Source organism: Zerene cesonia, unplaced genomic scaffold (assembly GCF_012273895.1).
Source record: "Zerene cesonia ecotype Mississippi unplaced genomic scaffold, Zerene_cesonia_1.1 Zces_u004, whole genome shotgun sequence".
NCBI classification, from domain to species: domain Eukaryota; kingdom Metazoa; phylum Arthropoda; class Insecta; order Lepidoptera; family Pieridae; genus Zerene; species Zerene cesonia.
In genome coordinates this window covers 2,432,571-2,452,573 of record NW_024045134.1, presented here as the reverse complement: position 1 = coordinate 2,452,573, position 20,003 = coordinate 2,432,571, and the positions used below count along the sequence as shown (strand labels likewise).

The 20,003-nt window shown below is 34.7% G+C and overlaps 1 protein-coding gene across 1 annotated transcript in view; it reads right to left on the bottom strand.

The window, feature by feature from the left end:
• LOC119838663 overlaps positions 1 to 18,396 on the bottom strand; it is a 26,638-nt gene extending 8,242 nt beyond the window's left edge. The window contains exons 1-2 of the mRNA XM_038364728.1: positions 18,151 to 18,396; positions 16,181 to 16,367 (exon numbers count right to left, since the gene is read on the bottom strand). Of these exons, the coding sequence (XP_038220656.1) occupies positions 16,181 to 16,367; positions 18,151 to 18,343 (380 nt within the window). The 5' untranslated portion in view covers positions 18,344 to 18,396. The remainder of the gene's footprint in view (positions 1 to 16,180; positions 16,368 to 18,150) is intronic.
• Positions 18,397 to 20,003: the final 1,607 nt, after the last annotated feature.

Here is a 20,003-nt window from a genome sequence, read left to right as displayed (position 1 = left end):
ACAGCTGGACAACTGGAATAACATATAGGCAACTTTTTATCCCGATATTCGTATGGGATACGCACTTACGCGGGTGAGGAAAATTTTGTGTTTTTGTATGTTTGTAACGTTTTTACGCAAAAACCATTGGATTGATTTCAAAGAAATCTTTCACCATTAGAAAGCTGCAACATCACTGAGTGACATAGGCTATACATGTAACACATGCAAATCCGGGGCGATCAACTAGTCTGCCATAAATATAATAAACGTGCAAAGTAAATCTAAACAAAAACGATGTTCAAATGAGGAAGATGGTTATAGAATTTTTGTACTCGGTTCAGTAGTTTTTGCGTGAAAACATTACAAACATACACATAAAAACACAAATGTTTCCTGTTTATAATATTAGTTTAGACTAGATTTAGTCAAATTATAGCTTATAATTTAATTTAATGTGGTTTTTAGAGTTATGCACTCAAAAATATAGGGCTGTATCTCATGGTGATAGTTAGACAGTTGACATTTTTTTGACATAAGAATGCATTTCCGCATAATCGAGGTTAAGCGGCGATTGGCGCGACCATCAATTGGATGGATGACCATTTTTTTTACAGTTGCTCTTTAGCTTATTCGTAAGCATTTATTGTCGCAAACCCGACTCGCGCTTGACCGAATTTTCATAAAATATGCATCAATAACATGCCAAAGACGATTCAAATAAAGATAATATCCTATATATTTGTAAATAATCTTTGAATATAACAATGAAAATTTACAAATAACCTCATAAATAATAAACGCACGTTCGTCGTGTATTAAATCAATAAAATCGATATGGCTTTGTTTTGCTGTAACGAAGGCTGACCCACTGAACTACAATGCGAGGCAATTGCTTAGCAGCTAGCACTTCGCGTCTTACATCCACTTTTACACCTTATTAATAATAATAATGATTAACTGTACATGTACATCCATCCATATGTCAGTATAGGTCTTATAACTGTTTTGTAAATCCGCAATTTGGTACTTTTGCTTAGAAGACTAACCCAGAATGAAGAGCGCAACCTTCTAGACACCGAAAGAAAGCTTCTTAGAAAGATCTTTGGTCCTACCAGACGACAGGACGGTAGCTGGAGAATCCGAAAGAATGCCGAACTGGAACAACTCATGACCGAGCCAAATATGCTTGGAGAAATAAAAGCACAACGCCTCCGTTGGCTTGGTCATGTAGAACGAATGGGTGAGGAAAGAGGAATAAAGAGAGCATACTTGGGCCGACCATCGGGTCGACGCGGTTGGACGACCTAAGGATCGCTGGCGCGATCGAGTTGAGGCGGACCTGCGCGTGTTACTAGCAAACAATTGGCAAGAAACCGCGCAGGACCGGGATTGATGGAGAGTTCTCGTCTCGAAGGCCAAGACCCATTTCGGGGTTTCAGCGCCACGGGAGTAAGTAAGTAAGTTTAATGTACACCAAGAAAAACAATACAAAAGAAACACAGCAACAATAGGATTATTGTACAAAAGGCGGTCTTATCACTAACAAGTGATCTCTACCAGACAACCTGTGATGTAGGGAAATGCTGAGAAAGTGTTATTTTGGAGGTGTAAACAAAGCAAATATAACTTTTAAATAATACATAAATATATCTAATATACACACATAAGACAAAATACAAAAAAATGGTATATTAAATAATTAACGAAAATAAATATTGATTTATAACGACAGACCTTATAGTGGATTTTCTTTTCATATAGTCAGTGGCGTAGCTATCATAGGGCCAGGTGGTGCAGTGCACCAGGGCCCCGGAGCTCAGGGGGCCCTGTAACCTCAGCTTTGAAAGAGGGGAGGAAGGCGGAAAGAGGGGAGGAGGGCCCGATACTTTCCCCATGCACCAGGGCCCTTATCCCCCTAGCTACGACACTGCATATAGTCGGGGCGCTGGCTGCGTTTTCCATCTTAATGTCATTCTCATTTATTCAATAACAAAAGATGTGATATGGGAACCCATGGAATGTTGTTAAGAACCACAGGATAGTTTTTTGGAACCATTATTTGTTGTTTGGAAATATTTCAAACTAAAACATCTATTTATTCAATTATCCTTTATATAGAAGCATATTCGAATTGTCATAACAGTTTAAACATTAACCACCGGTTCGGAAGGCAGTTTCTACAGAAAAAACCGGCAAGAAACTCTGTAGTTGCTCTTTCCCAATCCTTTAAATTTTACTTTTAATACGTAGGTAATATATATACGTAACTAGCTGCGGCCCGCGGTTTCACCCGCGTAAGTCCGTGTCCCGTAGGAATATCGTGATAAAAAGTTGCCTATGTATTATTCCTGTTGTCCAGCTATCAAATTTCAGTGCAATCGGTTCAGCAGTTTTTACGTGAAAGAGCAACAAACACACACACATCCTGACAAACTTTCGCATTTATAATATTAGAAGGATAACTAAGCCCCACGAAATTTATTACGAAACCTGCAAATCTAAACATCCTAACACGATTACTAAATAAAAACACAAGTTAAACAATATTTATCTACGAAACACGCATAATATTTGCATATTGCATGTATTATGTAAACCAGTGCTTGGTTATTGCCTAACTGAGATGTTTTTTCGGCTATGTAAGACTTTAAACAAAGATACACTAATGAATTATGTATGGGATAATTATTAGTATTCCCTTAAACTTTGACATGAACTATGAATGGCATAATATTTTTAATTATATGTTATTCTATTTGAAATTTTCACCTTATTGACATCCAGCGAAGTACTTAATTAGTTTCGGTAAAATAAATTATTTTTTTATTTACAACTAATATTATTCACTTGTAAGTGATTATTATTATAATTTTATAAAAGATGTACATATCTATATAGCTTTAAAAGTCTACTAGTTATTGAATTTTTTACACATTGTAATTTTTTGGAGGAATCCTACTACTATATATGTGAAACCGCGGGGTGCAGCTAGTACTTTATAAAGGAAGAAATTTTCTACATCGTGTTTATGCCCATTATCATAATTAGTTATTTGAATTACCTACTGCGATATTGCAAAAATCGAGTGTTCACAGTACATAGTACACTTAATATACTTCATAGGATTAGAGTTTTAGAAATTAAAGACTTTTAAACGGATTTTAAACGCGATTTATTCATTATATTATTAACCCGACGTTTCGAACACTTTCCAGCGAGCGTTGTCACGGGGAGACTGAGATGTTACATGTAACATAATATAATGAATAAATCGCGTTTATAATCCGTTTTAGTCTTTAATTTCTAAATTATAATACTCGCGTAAAATCAAACACAAGAAAATACTAGGATTACACTTGAAAACACATTATTATATTTATTTTAGTATTATAACCCGGTCCATAATGTCCATATACTAAATAATAAATAAATTTCTAAACAGTAGAAAGAAAAAATTATTAGCATCTACTACACTACTACGTACTACTCTAACATACTACATACATAGACTAGCAAACCCGGCGAACTCCGTTTCGCCAATTTTCTTTGCTATAAACCTCACGGAGCCCGAGACCTTTCCAACGAATGCAAAACCGTGGAAATAGCTTCGTGCGTTCTGAAGTTATAGCGTCAGGAAGGAAAACCCGACTTATTTTTATATAGTAGATAAACAGATTCATCACAAATACGATAAATAAACTATTTTATAATAAAACCAATACACGCGTATAAAACGCAAAAACAGATGACATACAGAATTTCACATTTTTTCATTAGTATAGATAACTAGAGCGTTTTATCAACGCGCTCTTAGATTATTAGAAAGTCGCGACACTAATATTGTCACATGTGTGCGTTTAGAAATTTCTAATGTAATTAAATGTTTGACCATTGCGACATTTTTCTGTAAATGTGGCAACATCCGCAATCTGTATTTAATAAATAGGCAAATAAAAGGTTACATCAAAACCCGCGATCCGTATCAGGATAGAAATTCGTGTTTTAAGTGTACAATATTGAATTAAATCTGCCCGTTTGAAGTGGGTCATAATCTAAAGGAGTCGGTTACATACAAACATACAGGATAAGCAAAGGTAAAGCTAATATACTGACGAAAAGTAATTAAAAGCTATTTCTACATTCAAAAAATTTTTTGGCGCCAAGAACGTCTCACTTTTTATCAACATGTCTAATTGGAACAAAAAACAAATTACATTCTTGAAAACCATAACCCTCCGTCTTGCGCAATCGGGTAAAAACTTCTTAATAATTACAGGTCAATAGGTACAGTAGGTACCCATCCTTGAGCTAGATTTAGTTCGACTACCTCGCCTGATCACTTATTCTTACGAAAATTAACTAACTAATCTCAGTAGACGTCTATTTGTACTTGGAGCGATGAAAAGATCTTCAGTTCAATGAAATCTGTTATTTATTTGCACTTAAAAGCAGCGTTTAAGATACAAAAAAGTTATGTTTGTAAATTTCAATATAAGCTAATAAATCGATGATTTTTATAATCGATGGATTGTCAAATCTATTATCGGTAGGAAGCCTCACTAAGTAACATTAGGCCATCCCCGCATGAATAGCTGGTTGGCAAAAAAAAACACTATGTTCGTATGAACACACTTCGTAATTATAACGTCAATTTACACAGACAGACGGACAGCGAAGTCTTAATAATGGGTTCCCGTTTTGCGCTTCCATACATCATCAATTTTTTTTTTAACAAAAATCATCAATCTCAGAAGGCCTTTACTAGTAGAAGTAAGGATAATCTTAGCATCATTTAAAATTTCGTAAAAAAACAAACACCTCTATCGCGGGCCTCGATGACAGTTCATTAGTATGGTTGACTGTATGTACATCACGTGTTATTTGACGCAATGGATGTCGCCCGAGGACGATGTTGGATGGTTCATGCAATAGGGCACCAAATAGGAAGCAATATTGAAAGTGAATGAATTTCAATGTTTGCATATTGAAAGTGAATGAATATATATTGAACGTGAACTAATTTTAATGTAATAAAACTATTTCGATGGGCCGCTTAAAAATTCTAAAAATCTATGTATTTTAACGAATCTTTTGGCGCGTATTCAGAACTGATGCCGCCATCTTATAAAACGTCATTTGATGACAGATTGTTGAGTGTGTTGCTAGATACGGTTATGATGTTTTCCTATTTAAATACAATAATTTAACATTTCCCATTTCTGTAACTCAAACTAATATCTAATAATAATAATCCTTAAGGGAGGCATTTGTCTTTGTCGAGCAGTGAAGGGTTTAACTATAGAACAGATTTAAGATTAGTATTGTTATAATATGTGTCTACTTATGGTTATAATAATGAAATAGGATTTAATGCTACTTGTAACCACTCAAATATAACTGTATACTCTGTGTACACTTCCCGAAGTTTATATATTTTACTAGCTGCACGCCCCGGCTCCGCGTGGGTAGTAATTTATGGTAATTGAAATAATATAAACTGTCCTATCTTTTAAGCTGGATCAAAACTACACATGATCTGGAAATTTGATTAAAATTGGTTGAGTAGTTTCGGAGTCCATCGCGGACAATGTGACATGTAATTTATACATATATTTTAAAATTATGATCTCATTGTTTCCTTCTATATACAAATACATTGCCAAATAAATATTCAAGTTGAAAGAAATAATTAGGAAAATTTTACATCACAATTCAATTACTGACTACGGTACCAAAATAATTATACATTTATACATAAAGATAGAGCCATTATTACTATACATCCGTATTTGTACGCTGGCATCCTTTTTACGTTCCACAACGGGTAATACTCTTTTTTTTTAGTTACAACACTGTCCGGATATAAATTTTAATACTAGCGCAATATTAGCACGTGGAAGGCTCAAAAAGCACTCGTTACCCGACTGTGATAGATGAAGGGTAATGCTTTTCCATCTTTGAATTTGTAATGTGTATATCGTCACTTATGCGCGCCCTACATCTCAAAACGCTAATGTGATTATGATATACTAGCTGTAACCCACGGCGTCACTCGCGTTGTACTTGGTTAAAAAGAAGCCTAGCCTGTATTTAGATACAACAAGCTGTTTCCATCCATCCATACTTACAAACTTTCGCGTTTATAAAATTGGTGGAACGAGGTGTCGTTGATATCATCGTAACGTTTGTATGTAACTGTCTCTGTAGACTCGATTTTGATACAGTTTAAAAGTTTAAGCGGACAGATTAAATACAAAATTTGTACACTTATTAAGGAAGGTATAAAAATATGTGAAAAAATTTAGTTGATCTGTGTTTTTTTATTTTTTTTTTAACTATATTTGTCATACGCATAAAGCCACTCTTGCGCAGATTCCGATGCGGCAATTGTTCAATGATTGAATCATTGATCGCGCCCCTCCCTTGCCTCTCCCCACACGTCTAGCGTCACATTATATCAAGTCTAGACCTTTCTGGAAAGTTTCCGAAACATTTTGAGGACATTTTTCGCAAATTAAATTTTTGTATTTTTTTTTTTTTTTGACAAACAATTTTGCTTTCAGTAGAACGTATCAAAATAACCCTATGAATGTTTTATCTAGATAGAAATAGCAATACTTCTTTTCATTTTAGTTTTTTTTTAATAAAATGAACATAGCTATGCCATGAATGTCTACTTAAAAGAAAAAAACACAAATTCGAATGCCGCTTCGATTTAAATATATTTCTTTTGTTAAGTTTTTCATATTCAATACTGAATTACTACAAATGGACTTTAATTCAGACTGCCTAAGGTTGCTTTTCATCCAGCCCAGTATTCGCACTTCTATAAGTAATTCGCTTTTAATGAGACGAAACTCCATGCAAGCGAACTCTATTTTTATAACGGAAAAACTAACTAAAAATACATGAAAGGAATATAGGTCAGTGTAATGCGATGCACCCTCTAGAGTCTAGACCCTGACATCTGGGTTGATTACTGCTATTACGCTATGTCCAGAGGGGTTCGAGGTTCAGTGCTGGAAGTTGGAAGACATGGAACTGGAGTCTTTATAAAGACTTGAAATACTGTCAAAATCCTGGATTGGTACAATGGAGAAAAGAATAAATTACTGGTCTAATAATTCACACAAATGTTACAAATATATATAGAAAGATAGTATGTTGATCATATAGTAATCCGCCCCGGCTTCGCCTGTGGTACCTACTTATTATAAACGGTAATTTAATTTTTTTTTATTCATTACTACTGCAGTGGATATACTCTCTGTTGCATATACATGCCATAAAGATCATTTAACTTAATTATCCGTGAATATATCTAGTACCCATGCTTATTTTATAAAGGGAAAATGTTTATCAATTTGTTTATAACGCTTTCACAGCTACCAACAGCACCCAGTTGAAGACACAGAGTCAATTCGCATGAACGCGTATGTGCGTTGTTTTGAGCACGAGCGAAACCGGGGAGTATAATTAGTCATTCTTATATTTCCACCTACTATGAGAAGGTAAGAGAATAGTTTAAGATAATAATGTAGTCACATTGACTTTCTTTAAGTGGGGAAAGCTATTGTGTTATTATTTTGTAAACGCTGTAAAGCCACCATTAACTTATTCATGTTCAAGTTAAGCCAATGGAAAGTGCCCATTCAATTAATATAACACGTGCTATTTACTTAGCATGACCGTCACACTTAGGTACACCTAGAAAGTTCTGATGCTAAAAATCAATTTTAGATGAAATATATATTGATATCGACGCGAGTTACGCCAACTGGAATATCACCTTCAAATGCATTGTGAATTATGAGTTGTATTTAGGAAATGTATTCAATACTAACTATTCGCCTTAGTTTTGCCCGTGGTATATATATATATACCACGGCTATATAATATATATATATATATATACACAATTGCCTAATTTTAATGAAAGATGCATCTTCCTAATGGCGAAACAATTTCTGAAATCGGTGATACATACAAAAACACAAATGTTTTTTCCTTAAAAATGATAATATAATTCTATGTATATTTAAATCAATCAGGATACAAATAATTAAAAGCGACTTTATGTTTCGAAAATTTACTTTAATATTCAGTAACCTTTTGTAGCTCAGTCCAGTATTTATGAAAGTAAATAATTCGTTAATTTACATTATTCATGGTAAAGATACGACTGTACTATGGTGCGAGTGGTTTTACATCAGTTAGAATATTCAATACAATCGGGCCAACCTCCGTACACCTCCATGCCTTATAAAACTACCTTTTGTCATAGCCGGGTATCGAACGCAGAGACTTCTCTATTATCATAAGTGAAGTCCCGTGTCCCCTAGTGGGGTATGTGGCACCTGATGTACATCTGTTTCACTGATCGATTTTCTTTACGGACAAGTAGGTGATCAGCCTTTTGTGTCTGTGTTCAGTGTGTCGTCCCCACTGGGAACTGAACCCAGGACCCCTCGGTTCTACGCTCACGCGTTAACCACTGTACGAAAGAGGCGGTCATCTCTATTATCATGCTCACATGATAACTAGTAACCAATGCGCCAAGATGCCTCTATAACAAGTGGAACCCTAAACCCAAGCAGGACAAAACGTGCGCCAACAGGATTGTGATTCGCGCCATTAAAGTATCAGGTCAGGCTATTATGTACTTCTGCGAAGCCAAGTGCTTATTGTACGTGAATGGCGCTCGATCACAATGCGAAATGTAACTGGATTTCGAGATTATATGCATAACTTGGATTATCGAATGGTTGCCACTAATGAGATGCTGGTCTGTGAATTTTGTGATGTTACTATGAATAAAACTCGAGGCCACTGTATTGATAGTCATAGCACAGTATAAATAAATCATATATAAATCCTACTAATATTATAAATGCGAAAGTTTGTAAGGAGTGTGTGTTTGTTGCTCTTTCACGCAAGAACTACTGAACCGATTGCAATGAAATTTGGTACGTAGAGAGCTGGACAACTGGAATAACATATATGCAACTTTTTATCCCGATATTCCTACGGGATACGGGCTTACGCGGGTGAAACCGCGGGGCGCAGCTAGTAAATCGTACAATAGTACAACGCTTTTGATCTACATAGTAGCAAAAGGCGAAAAACGTCGCGATTGTCAGAACTCAATCATAGCAATTTTTGTTTTCTCTGCGACAAGGTAATCAGTTTCTTGAACAACAGAATATTATTTTGGTTGAGAATTACATAATAATAGTAAATAATATAGTAATTATGGGAACTAATTTAAAAAACGTGCGTGGCAGCCCCTAAATAGCGTCCCAAACTGCTAACAACATGGCGTATGTAGCTCGGGCTTGCTCCCACGTCTCGCCCCTTGTCCTCCTGTCTAAACGTATTCTATGAACGACTGTATTATTCGACTGTGCTAATACTATTTATATGAAAGTCATTGTTATACATTTTCATAAATGAATTGAAATGGATGAACATTAATATGAAGATAGATGAGACGATGAAAGTCAAAGGTTATAAGCCGGAAATTAAACTTGAATGGGCTGAAATCGAATCACATAAACGAAGTTGTCATAAATCAACTGGCAAATATTAGCACATGAGAACTTTATACGTAAAAACAATTCCTACTAGTATTATAAATGTGAAAGTTACTCTTCTTCACACCTAAGCCGCTGAGCCGACTTAGATGAAAATTTGTACAAATATAGTTCGAGACCTGAGAAAAGACATAGCATAGGTAGGCAGGTTTACCTAAGACTATGTGCTGGTAAGCGCGGTTGGAAAACTAGTGTTAGTGATATATGAAATAGATTGAATAATACCTCAAACCATTTTACTGAAATCGCCTCCTTGGTATAGTGGTTAACATGTGAGAATAGAACCGAGGGGTCCTGGGTTTAATTTCTGGGGACTCACAAAATAATGTCTCGGTATGGCGGGACACAGAAGGCTGATCACCTACATACGGCATATCATCTGCCCCATACCCCACTAGGGGGACACGGAACTTCACTTTCACACATATTTCTGAACCTGTCCTACATTAATGTTTGTAGATGACTAACAACAGAAAATTTACTCTTTAGAATGTACATTTCCATGGATCACATTTTCAAGGAATCGTCAGATGACCAAATTTACATATAGAAGAAAGAATATCTCATCAGATATAGAAGAAAGTAGATTTTACATTTGGTTTAAATTTAGCAAGTCCAATTGGACAAACGACAAATACCATTTACTGTCACAAATCATCAATAAATAAACTTGATTTATCTCGAGATTCGGGATGCGTTCAATGGAGGCTGGAGGGAGGGGCCGGAGGGAACTGCTTAGCGTACTGTAGTGCGATGTGAGGTCTCAAATATTATATGCGCGAGGTGAGACGGTAGTTTCTGGAAATATATTTTCTAATAAGCCATAAAAGCGTTTTTTAGCAACTTCTGTCAGCGTAGAGAGGTCAAAATTAACCTAATTGTATTTTTATTTGGTTTCTTTATTTCGAAGGCTCTACTGGTGTTATAAATATATTGGTTTTTGAGAAATAATTGACATATATTTGGCAGCGGGACAACCAAACGGATATGGATGAAATTAGAGCAAAAATAGATTGCAAATCAAATAAACTTGACAACTTTAATTCGTTTAACGACACAGCAAAACCGCTACTAAATAAGTCTGCAGAAGTACTCCTTAAAGCAGTCTTGATGCTTTTTATAATTGACAATTTATAGAAAAATTATACATAGTGTTGTGAAAAACTATAAACCTTCAATATTGCTATAAAAATTCCATTAGGATCACGTTTCCTTCGCCCTAATCCAGTCAATTAATAATTTACGTTAAACTTGATGATTGCCCACTCTAAACGCTCTATAACCTTACCCCTGGCCTTCCTGTTGTCTGTGCCATAAATCTACTGAGGTCCTTTATCAATGCGCAATGCATATGACTCATTGCTTCATAACGAACTATACATTAGGTAATCGGTCTACACGACGTTCATCCTTGTCTCCTAATGGCAATAACAATTCAAAATTAAAATTTGTTATCTATATTCGTTCAGATAATATCAATAATGAGATTTCAAAAATACTGTGTATAAAGGGCTACAATCTTTTCAGTTCAAGTTAATGTTTTACTAAAATTCATATAAACTAACACGGTTCCACCAAGGTTCTGTTTTAGGTCCTTAGACTTATCTTATCTAGGCAACTGACGACGGATGTTCTACTGAAAATCGACATGATATTTCATAACGTCTATGATATAAGCTATTTATGCTCACGCGACGTTGTTAAGCGAATTCATTTACTAGCTAATGACAATACATCGCGTGCACTGGACATAACGTTTTGTTTTAATGTTTATGGACAATGGAAACAATCACTTACGAATGTTTTTACATCTAAACATGTGTGTTATGGTGCATATTTTGCTCATAATTTGGTTGTTGTTTCTGCGTGGCATACGGTAGTTAATTCGATAATTATATCGTGTGATTTCCTTCGCGCAATCAGGTTATTAAGTTACGCAGATGGTATTGCCTAATTATCTTATAACAATTAGTGTTAAATGTTTCTTGATTAATCGACTCCTACTTAAACTGCAATATGACCGTTAATATATGTTTTTGTATGAGAAGCAAAGATTTGTTTTTTTACCATATTTAATTAATTTCATAAGAAGTCTTATATTGCATACTTCACGTATTTCTTTAACTGCAGCAAGCTGAGTATCACCGTGTACTTACCTGCGCAAGTTGCTCTTAATGTTTCAAATGCATAGCTTGAGGACTTCTTCGTACAATTTACTTACTTCTAGTACTACTAGACTTTTAGTATAGCTTCTATATTCAATACTATACGTAATACAAGTACTGCGCTTGATATTTATTACGAAAATCTTCAATTAATCAAATCGAAATGGAATTATGACTCTAGGTTTCCATCGCTAATTACAGGCTAATCTAATACGCGACCTTTCACCTCTACATATCATAATATTATATTACACTAGCTGCGCCCCGCGGTTTTACCCGCGTAAGTCCGCATCCTGTAGGAATATCGGAATAAAAAGTTGCCTATATGTCATTCCAGTGGTCCAGCTGTCTACGTACCAAATTTCATTGCAATCGGTTCAGTAGTTTTTGCGTGAAAGAGCAACAAACACACACACATCCTTACAAACTTTCGCATGTATAATATTAGGACTTACAAAATATGCGACAACAAATTCATTTATTTTTTTAAATGAAAATAGAATTAAATTTACACACATCTTTTTCAATGTTTGTAAACATTTACATACATTTTTACTGAATTTTAATCGTTGTACTATCATAGCATCGTGACATATATGTTTAATGCGTTATAACTTATAACAATCTACATTAATCGTTATCTGTTTATTTATGAACGATGCACGTACAGTTAACACGAAGTTAGCAAACGGCAAACATCTAAATAATTCAGCCTGTCCTTGGTTTACTAGACCACTCACTTTGCCAGGTTACTTGAGGTGTTGGTGGGTTGACTGTGTTACTTAAACTCAAACTAAGATTATTTCTTTTTTCTAATTCATGTAAACTTTTGAAATAACAAAATATTTTTTTTTTTTATGTCATAGCGGGCAACTGAGCTGGTGGTTCGCCTGATGGTAAACGATCAGCACCGCCCATGAACATTCGCAAAGGTAAGGCCTCTGCGAATGCGCTGCCCGCTTTTTTGGGATAAGGGAAAAGGAATGGGTTAACGACTGGAAAGAAGGAATGGACTGGGACGGGTGAGGAAAAGGAAACGGGCCTCTACCTCTATATACAAGCAATTAAGACAATTTAGTTGATTCTATCGTTATAGTGTGGTTCTTTTTAAATATGTTCATTATTATTTAATTGTAAATAACATATTAAATTAAATTAATATATTATATTATATATCAGTTTTGCAATGGAAACGAACTTAATCGATATTACCGGCACCATGTATTGCTACGAATGTAAAACATAAATCATTATCTATACTAATAATAATAGAGGAATTTTTTTTTTTTGCTTTGTACCCGAAAAACTATGAAACTACTGGTCCGATTTTGAAATTTCTTTCACCAAAAGAAAGCTACATTATTCACGAGTTCTATAAGATACTTTACACCGGAAATGTACCACGAGCGAAGCCGGGGCGAACACCTAGTTTTTCACATAAAATAGATCTGGTTTCAAATTTTTAGAATTATACCAATTTTTTTGGGAACATATGACAGGCACCAGCTTTCAAATAACAAAAAACAGTATTGTGTTAGTTATGAAATAATTATAACAAAAAAAGTCGGATTGGTAAGCTGCTCCTTTTTATGAAGTCGGTTGAAAAATATACCCTTTCTTTAGCTAATCACTTTTAATAATGGATCTTTTTATATATGAAACTAGCGATCCGCCATGCTTCGCCCGTGGTACATATAATATATATAAAACCTTCCTCAATAAATGGGCTATCTAACACTGATAGAATTCAAATCGGACCAGTAGTTTCTGAGACTAACGCGTTCAACCAAGCAAGCAAGCAAACAAACAAAGATACTCTTCAGCTTTATAATAATAGTTTAGACATGAAAAGACTTATAAGTAAAGAAAAAATAATGTTAACTTATTTTTTATACATAGATCGAAAATTAATAATAATTTAAGCTGTATTGTATCCTAATTAAGATTTCCAATTAAGCACAATTATATCCAATAAGCAACGGTAATTAAATACTAATTATCAAATTAATTTGGAGTATTGCTTGATTAATTAATGGTTTTAGCATGAATTAGATAATGTAATCTAGACTTTAGTGTAATCTTAACTCTAGTTATATTTTTTTTGTGGTTAGGGGGTAGAATCTCCTTTTTGTGGTGATGAGGAGGAAATCATGTGGGATTGGTAACCACTAAGACCTCCTCGGTCAGGAATCCCCTCAGTCATGCCCCAAACTTTACATAGCATACTGAGCCAATTATAATAAGCTAACCGGAAGTCATCATGAGGTCCTAATTGTAGACTTGTATAAAATCTAAATGTAAATCTGGCAGGGCAAATAAAATCCCCTCTCCTCCCTTGTGGTGAGCTAATCCGGCATACGATTTACTTGTTTTTGATACTAAATAAGCTGGATTTAGAATAAAAAAGCAAGAAAGACATAATTATAGGCTACTTGATGCTCGTCCCGGCTACGCCAGGATATCAAGATTCTTGTTTTATAACCCAAGTCAGCTCATACCCTGTCTGTATACCAAATTGCATCAAAATCCGTTCAGTAGTTTCAGCGTGATTGATGGGCAAACATCCAAATAAACAAACTGTCACATTTATAATATTAGTGTGATTCAATGGATGATATAGGAAGATATCTCAACGGGACGATCGTTCAGATGCATCTGAAATCCGGTAGACGTGCGTTCGTTTTTGAACCCTATGACCATATCGAAAAGGCTCATATTTTATTGTGGAGTCGGCTAATTTATGATCTCAGTTGCCAAATAGTTTGTACCGGTCGATAAAGATGCCTCAGCAAAGCCTGAGATTTATAAGATGCGATTTTGCGCCACAATAGAGCTTCCGCAATGCGGGTACTATTTATTTAAAAACTAGCTTTTGCCTGCAGCTTCGCACGCGTTAAATTTGCAGTAGTTTTATAGATGTTATTATACATATAAACCTTCCTCTTTAATTTCTCCATCTATAAAAGAAACCCCATCAAAATGCGTAGTTTTAAAGATATAAGCATACATAGCGACATAGGGACAGAGAAAGCGACTTTGTTTTATACTATGTAGTGATGATGATGATGATGATGATGATGATGGTGATGATGATGATGATGATGATGAATTATTTGGCTGACATTATTCCACTGATTCTATACGTATCTGTTGGCCAATGGGGCAAAAACTTAATGAGTTACATAATACTTTTTGACCTACGGCAACTTCTCAAAACAACAATTTTGTAAAAGTTTTAATAAACAATCCTTATTGAACGCTAGTTTTCCGGCCGTGGCTTTGCTCGCGTTGTAAAGAAAAAATAGATAGTCTCGGGGTTTCTCTGCATAGTTTCCATTCCAGTGGTATGTCCGGAATAAAAACTGTGTTCTTACTAGAGTCTCAATCTATATCTGTACCAAATTTCATCTAATTCGATACAGTAGTTTAGGCACGAGAAAGAACAAAAAAAACAGAGTTATTTTCGTATTTATAATAATAGTCGGTTCTTAAATATCTCAATGTTTAAAATTTTGAGTTATACCGTGAATTTATTAAGCTTATAGCCTTCCTCAATAAAATATAATGTTTAATTCGAACTTTCCTAAGTTAAGTATGTTCAAACAAACAATCATATAAACTCGTCAGCTTCATAATCTTAGTGTAGATGTGACCCAGCTTCAAACATGACCCCACCTCATCTCTCTCACGTGACATCACAGCAGAAGCTGGTTTTTGTGTGTTATGTAATGATGCGATATACTTTCACATTACATGATGTCAATATTTGGAGAATGATTTAATCCTGACTGCATAATATATAATTTGGAAGCTGGTTTATTTGGCTTACGGCAGTAATTAGTAATTATTGGTGTACAGTGGAGTATTTTAATCTTCTACGCAAAATGCTATATGAAACACGTACGTTTTTTGTTTATTTGCCTGTTTTATTGTTTTTTAACCGAATTTCAAAATCAGCAGCCAAGTCTAATGGTAGTAAATAGATGGATACTATCTTCATATTTCACACCTATCTACTGTCTACTTGGATTGGTAAGCACTGATTTCAAATAGATGAGTAGCTTTATTAATTTTTCGCTAAGTTTTTTTTTTTATAATTATTATTTTTGGAAGTCTAATCTAAGGGGACGGTTTTAGCTTCAATTTTTGGACAAATAAGCCTCGTCCCTTAAAATATCAAGGTAACATTGTAACCAGTTCAGCCCGTATTGTAATAAAGTATTATTTTTTTAATAACCAGCGGTCCGTCTCTGCATCACTCATGGCTTACTCTCCATAAGAACCTTCCTTGTGCCTTACCAATATCGTAAAAAATGGCCTATTAGATATTTACACTTAGTAATATAGATACGATACTATAACATATAAGAATTATGATGCTACAAATAGACAAACATAACGCTAGTATTAAAAGCACAAAACCATATCAACATGACTCACTAGGTCTCAATCAGCTCGCAGTTCAGTAGCAGCTTATCCTCCCCAAGTTCCACGACCGCCACAGTCTGGTCGTGGAAGTATATCATACGGAGGGTGTCGTTGGCCACCCGCCTCCCGGAGTACGGCTTCACCCCGGGGTCCTTGCTGATCGCGTTGTCGGATCTGGCGCCAACGCTGCCGACGAGACCTGCAAATTGTTTTGATAGTTATTTTGAAGATTTTTGTTTGTATTTTTATTGATTATAGATCTAAATCTAATACTGCCTGGAGCCTATAATTTTCCTTTCTTATTTATCCTGAATGGGCTTCGAAGTTTGGTTTTTATTTGGATCTAGACACTATTAATAAGTCCTAGAAATTTTCTGATTAGATATTTTAGCTTTTAAGATACTAGAGTTTACCTAAGATTGAGAAATTCTGTATTTGGTATTATGAAGTAGAGATAGGTGATCTAGTTTAAAAATTTGGCGCTTAATAATAAAAATTTAAATTATTTCTCGTGTATTTCAAGATTGTTCGTGTGGACTTTTGTAGACTTCTTGAATAGGGGTGAACTTCTGGTTTTACAATTTGGCGCCTTTACTTTACTTTATTTTAAAGTTTATTAAAAGTTAATAAACTTTTAAATGGTTTTAAGCACTTGTTTGTTTTGGTTTCTTCCGCGGTAACAAGAAATGAATGTAAGTAAATGTCAAATTATTTTAAAAAGCATTCATGGTTATTTTTAAACTATTTTAAGAAAACGGTTTTTTTGTACATATTAATATTGCAAAAGTAATTTAACCGATCTGACAGTCACGTTTAAATTGGGATTGTAAGTGGCCAAATAAGGTAAATAATTTGTGTTTTAAATAGAAAACATGCATTTTATAGAATTAACTCAATTATCTCACTTGCACTTATACAGAGTATATGTAAAAAAAAAAAATCCTAGCTATCTCAATACACTTATGAAATTAACCGATGCTTGTTCAAAGTGTGAATTAAATTTGCCCGTGTAAAGTGGGTTAATATCGAGGGGGTTATGTACAAACATGTAGGTAAAGCTTATGTAAGGGTTTAAGTGGATAGTTAAAAAACTAGCTGACCTACTAGCGAACTCCGCAATGCCATAAACATATTGTTTGAAAAGTGAAGTCCCGTGTTACTGTCCCCGTGTACTGGGGTATGGGGCAGATGATATACATCTGTTTCACTGATCGATTTTTTTATGGACAAGTAGGTGATCAGCCTTCTGTGTCCTGCCAGACCGAGACGTTTTTTTTTTTTATTGTGCGTCCCCACCGGGAATCGAACCCAGGACCTCTCGGATCTACGCTCACGCGTTAACCACTGTGCCAAAGAGGCGGTCATATTGTTTGATACATACCTTTTTATCTTTGAAACCTTCCCTGGACTATTATGAATACATTGAAACTAAAATTATCAATATCGGCTCAGCCATTCTCGAGGCTAACGAACAGCAATAGTTTTATACATATATATAATCATAAATTTTATAATTAATGATAATGTGAATATTTAATTTATTTATTTAATGTTAATAAATTAAATATTCATATATATTAACGTGATTTTTTTCTTCACTTTTTTTAAATTTCACTAAAAATTATTATTTTTAATTAAGTGAATTTCTACAAACTTTGTTCAGATATTTGAAATCGGAGCCAACTTTTAAACATCCAATGCCGAAAGTTATATTTTATGTAATACTGCGACAATTACATTGATAACTGAATCTATATGGATTCTTATATCATAAAACAAATTGATTTCAATTATTTTATGTCTTTTAACAATTAATTAAATCGGTACGCAATTATTCACGTATTTATTCATGAATAAAAGCTATTTAACAAATCATCCGTGGCAGCGCATAAAAAAATCCGTTACACCTGTTTGTTTATAAATTACCTGTTTAAAATCCGTTTAACTGTATTTATAGAGTAATTTAATAAGTTGAAATCTACCTGCAAGAGACCAGCTCGCCGGTAGACTGAAGGTAAAGGGTTTCGCAGACGCCGCCTGCGGGGAGGATACTGCGATGCAACAAATAACCACCACACTTAATAAGGACTTTAGGACTCCATCGGCCATCGGGGCGCCGCGGTGTATGGCGTCCCGGGCGGATCGCATCGCTGTTAGGAGTCTACGAAACGACATTATTGTCCATGACGTGCGCTCCGCTCGATGGTTGAACGCGGACTGAGCGACTGAACACGAAATATGAATAATGAATTGCTTTCTTCGCGTTTCGTCATCAATTTCACTACAGTGATACACTCACACGTCATGAATTGTTAACAGTAGCGTTCACGTATTAATTGATAAATTATCGATAACTAAAGATATAACTAATATTATTTTATGTGACTAAATGTTAGCCTTCGCTCTTGGGAGCGTACCACTTTACACGATTTGACTGGGTCACAGAATACATGAAAAACAGAAATATAGTCAGACAGACTCTGTCTGTCTCTTCTTCACCCCTAAACCATTGAATTGATCTGGGTAAAATTTGGTACAGATAAAGTTTGATATCCTAAAAGAACATAGGATAGTTTTGATCGGGGTAATCCCACAGGGGGCGGGAAATATTTCTTTAATATAATTATATTCTAGAACGGGTTTCGTATTGTCGCACTTTGCAAATACTGGGGTATGGGGCCGATCTATCAGTTATCTCTGATCGGTTTGTTCTCTATAGACAAGTAGGCTCGTTTTGTGTTCTGCCAGTCCGAGATATGTATTGTGCCCTACTGGGAATAGAACCCAGGATTTTTGACACTTCGTTTTAGCCACTGTACCAAAGTCGCTAAAAATATTAAGTAAGAATTGTATGGCACCTACTAATTGGGTGTTTTATTCTTAAATCCAGGATTGAAATAACTGTCGTCTGTAAATAGTTATTCAAAAAAGTTTTTATTAAATCTAATTATAATTAGTCTGTTCACTTATCCCTTATTGCTTGACATGTACAAATTGAGTGTTATATTCAAGTTTAAGTTTAAAATCGGATAGAGTAAAAGACCACGATCACGCTTCGAGCAATGATTTTTTTAACTACACATTTTTATTACGAAAATTATTACTTTATCGTTCGTTATCACACAAACACGTCTTACCGATCATGATCTCATCATATTCGAATGTAAAACAACTGAAACGTATTATTAAAATTCCTACAAACTTGATTCTTATTTATAATGAAGTTCTATGATGATACTACACATAACATAATACGATAGATGGTGTTAAAGAGAACGCGCGGCGTCCGGATAAAAAGTTAGCCTTGGTGCTAAACCAGACTCGGATATCTGTATCAAATTCTAACATATATGTATAAATGGATGGACTCATAAACTACTCAAACGATTTTAATCAAACTTGCACACCATGTGCAGTTTGATCCCACTTAAAAGATAGAATAGTTTTTGTTATTTCAATTAAGATAAATGACAACTCGAACGGCGTGCAGCTAGTTTCATATAATCCGATCAGCTGTTTACAGGTGGAAGAGGGACAAATAAACATCCATACAATTATACAAACATTCGCGTGTATCGTTATCATATTAGTATGATGCGAACCACAGATAACTACATGTGAACTATAACATTACTGAAATGTGGTACATATGTAATATAACATTAAAATTAATCAATCGAAAATTCAAAATTTATTTGTAATACGTATAAACTCGTAGCAGGTAAGGACTTAAGACTAAAGACCTTATAAAACGCTTTTATAAGCGTCACCTGTTTGTTTGTATGTTTATATGTTTGTATGTAACCTATATATAGAAATACAGCAACATTGACAT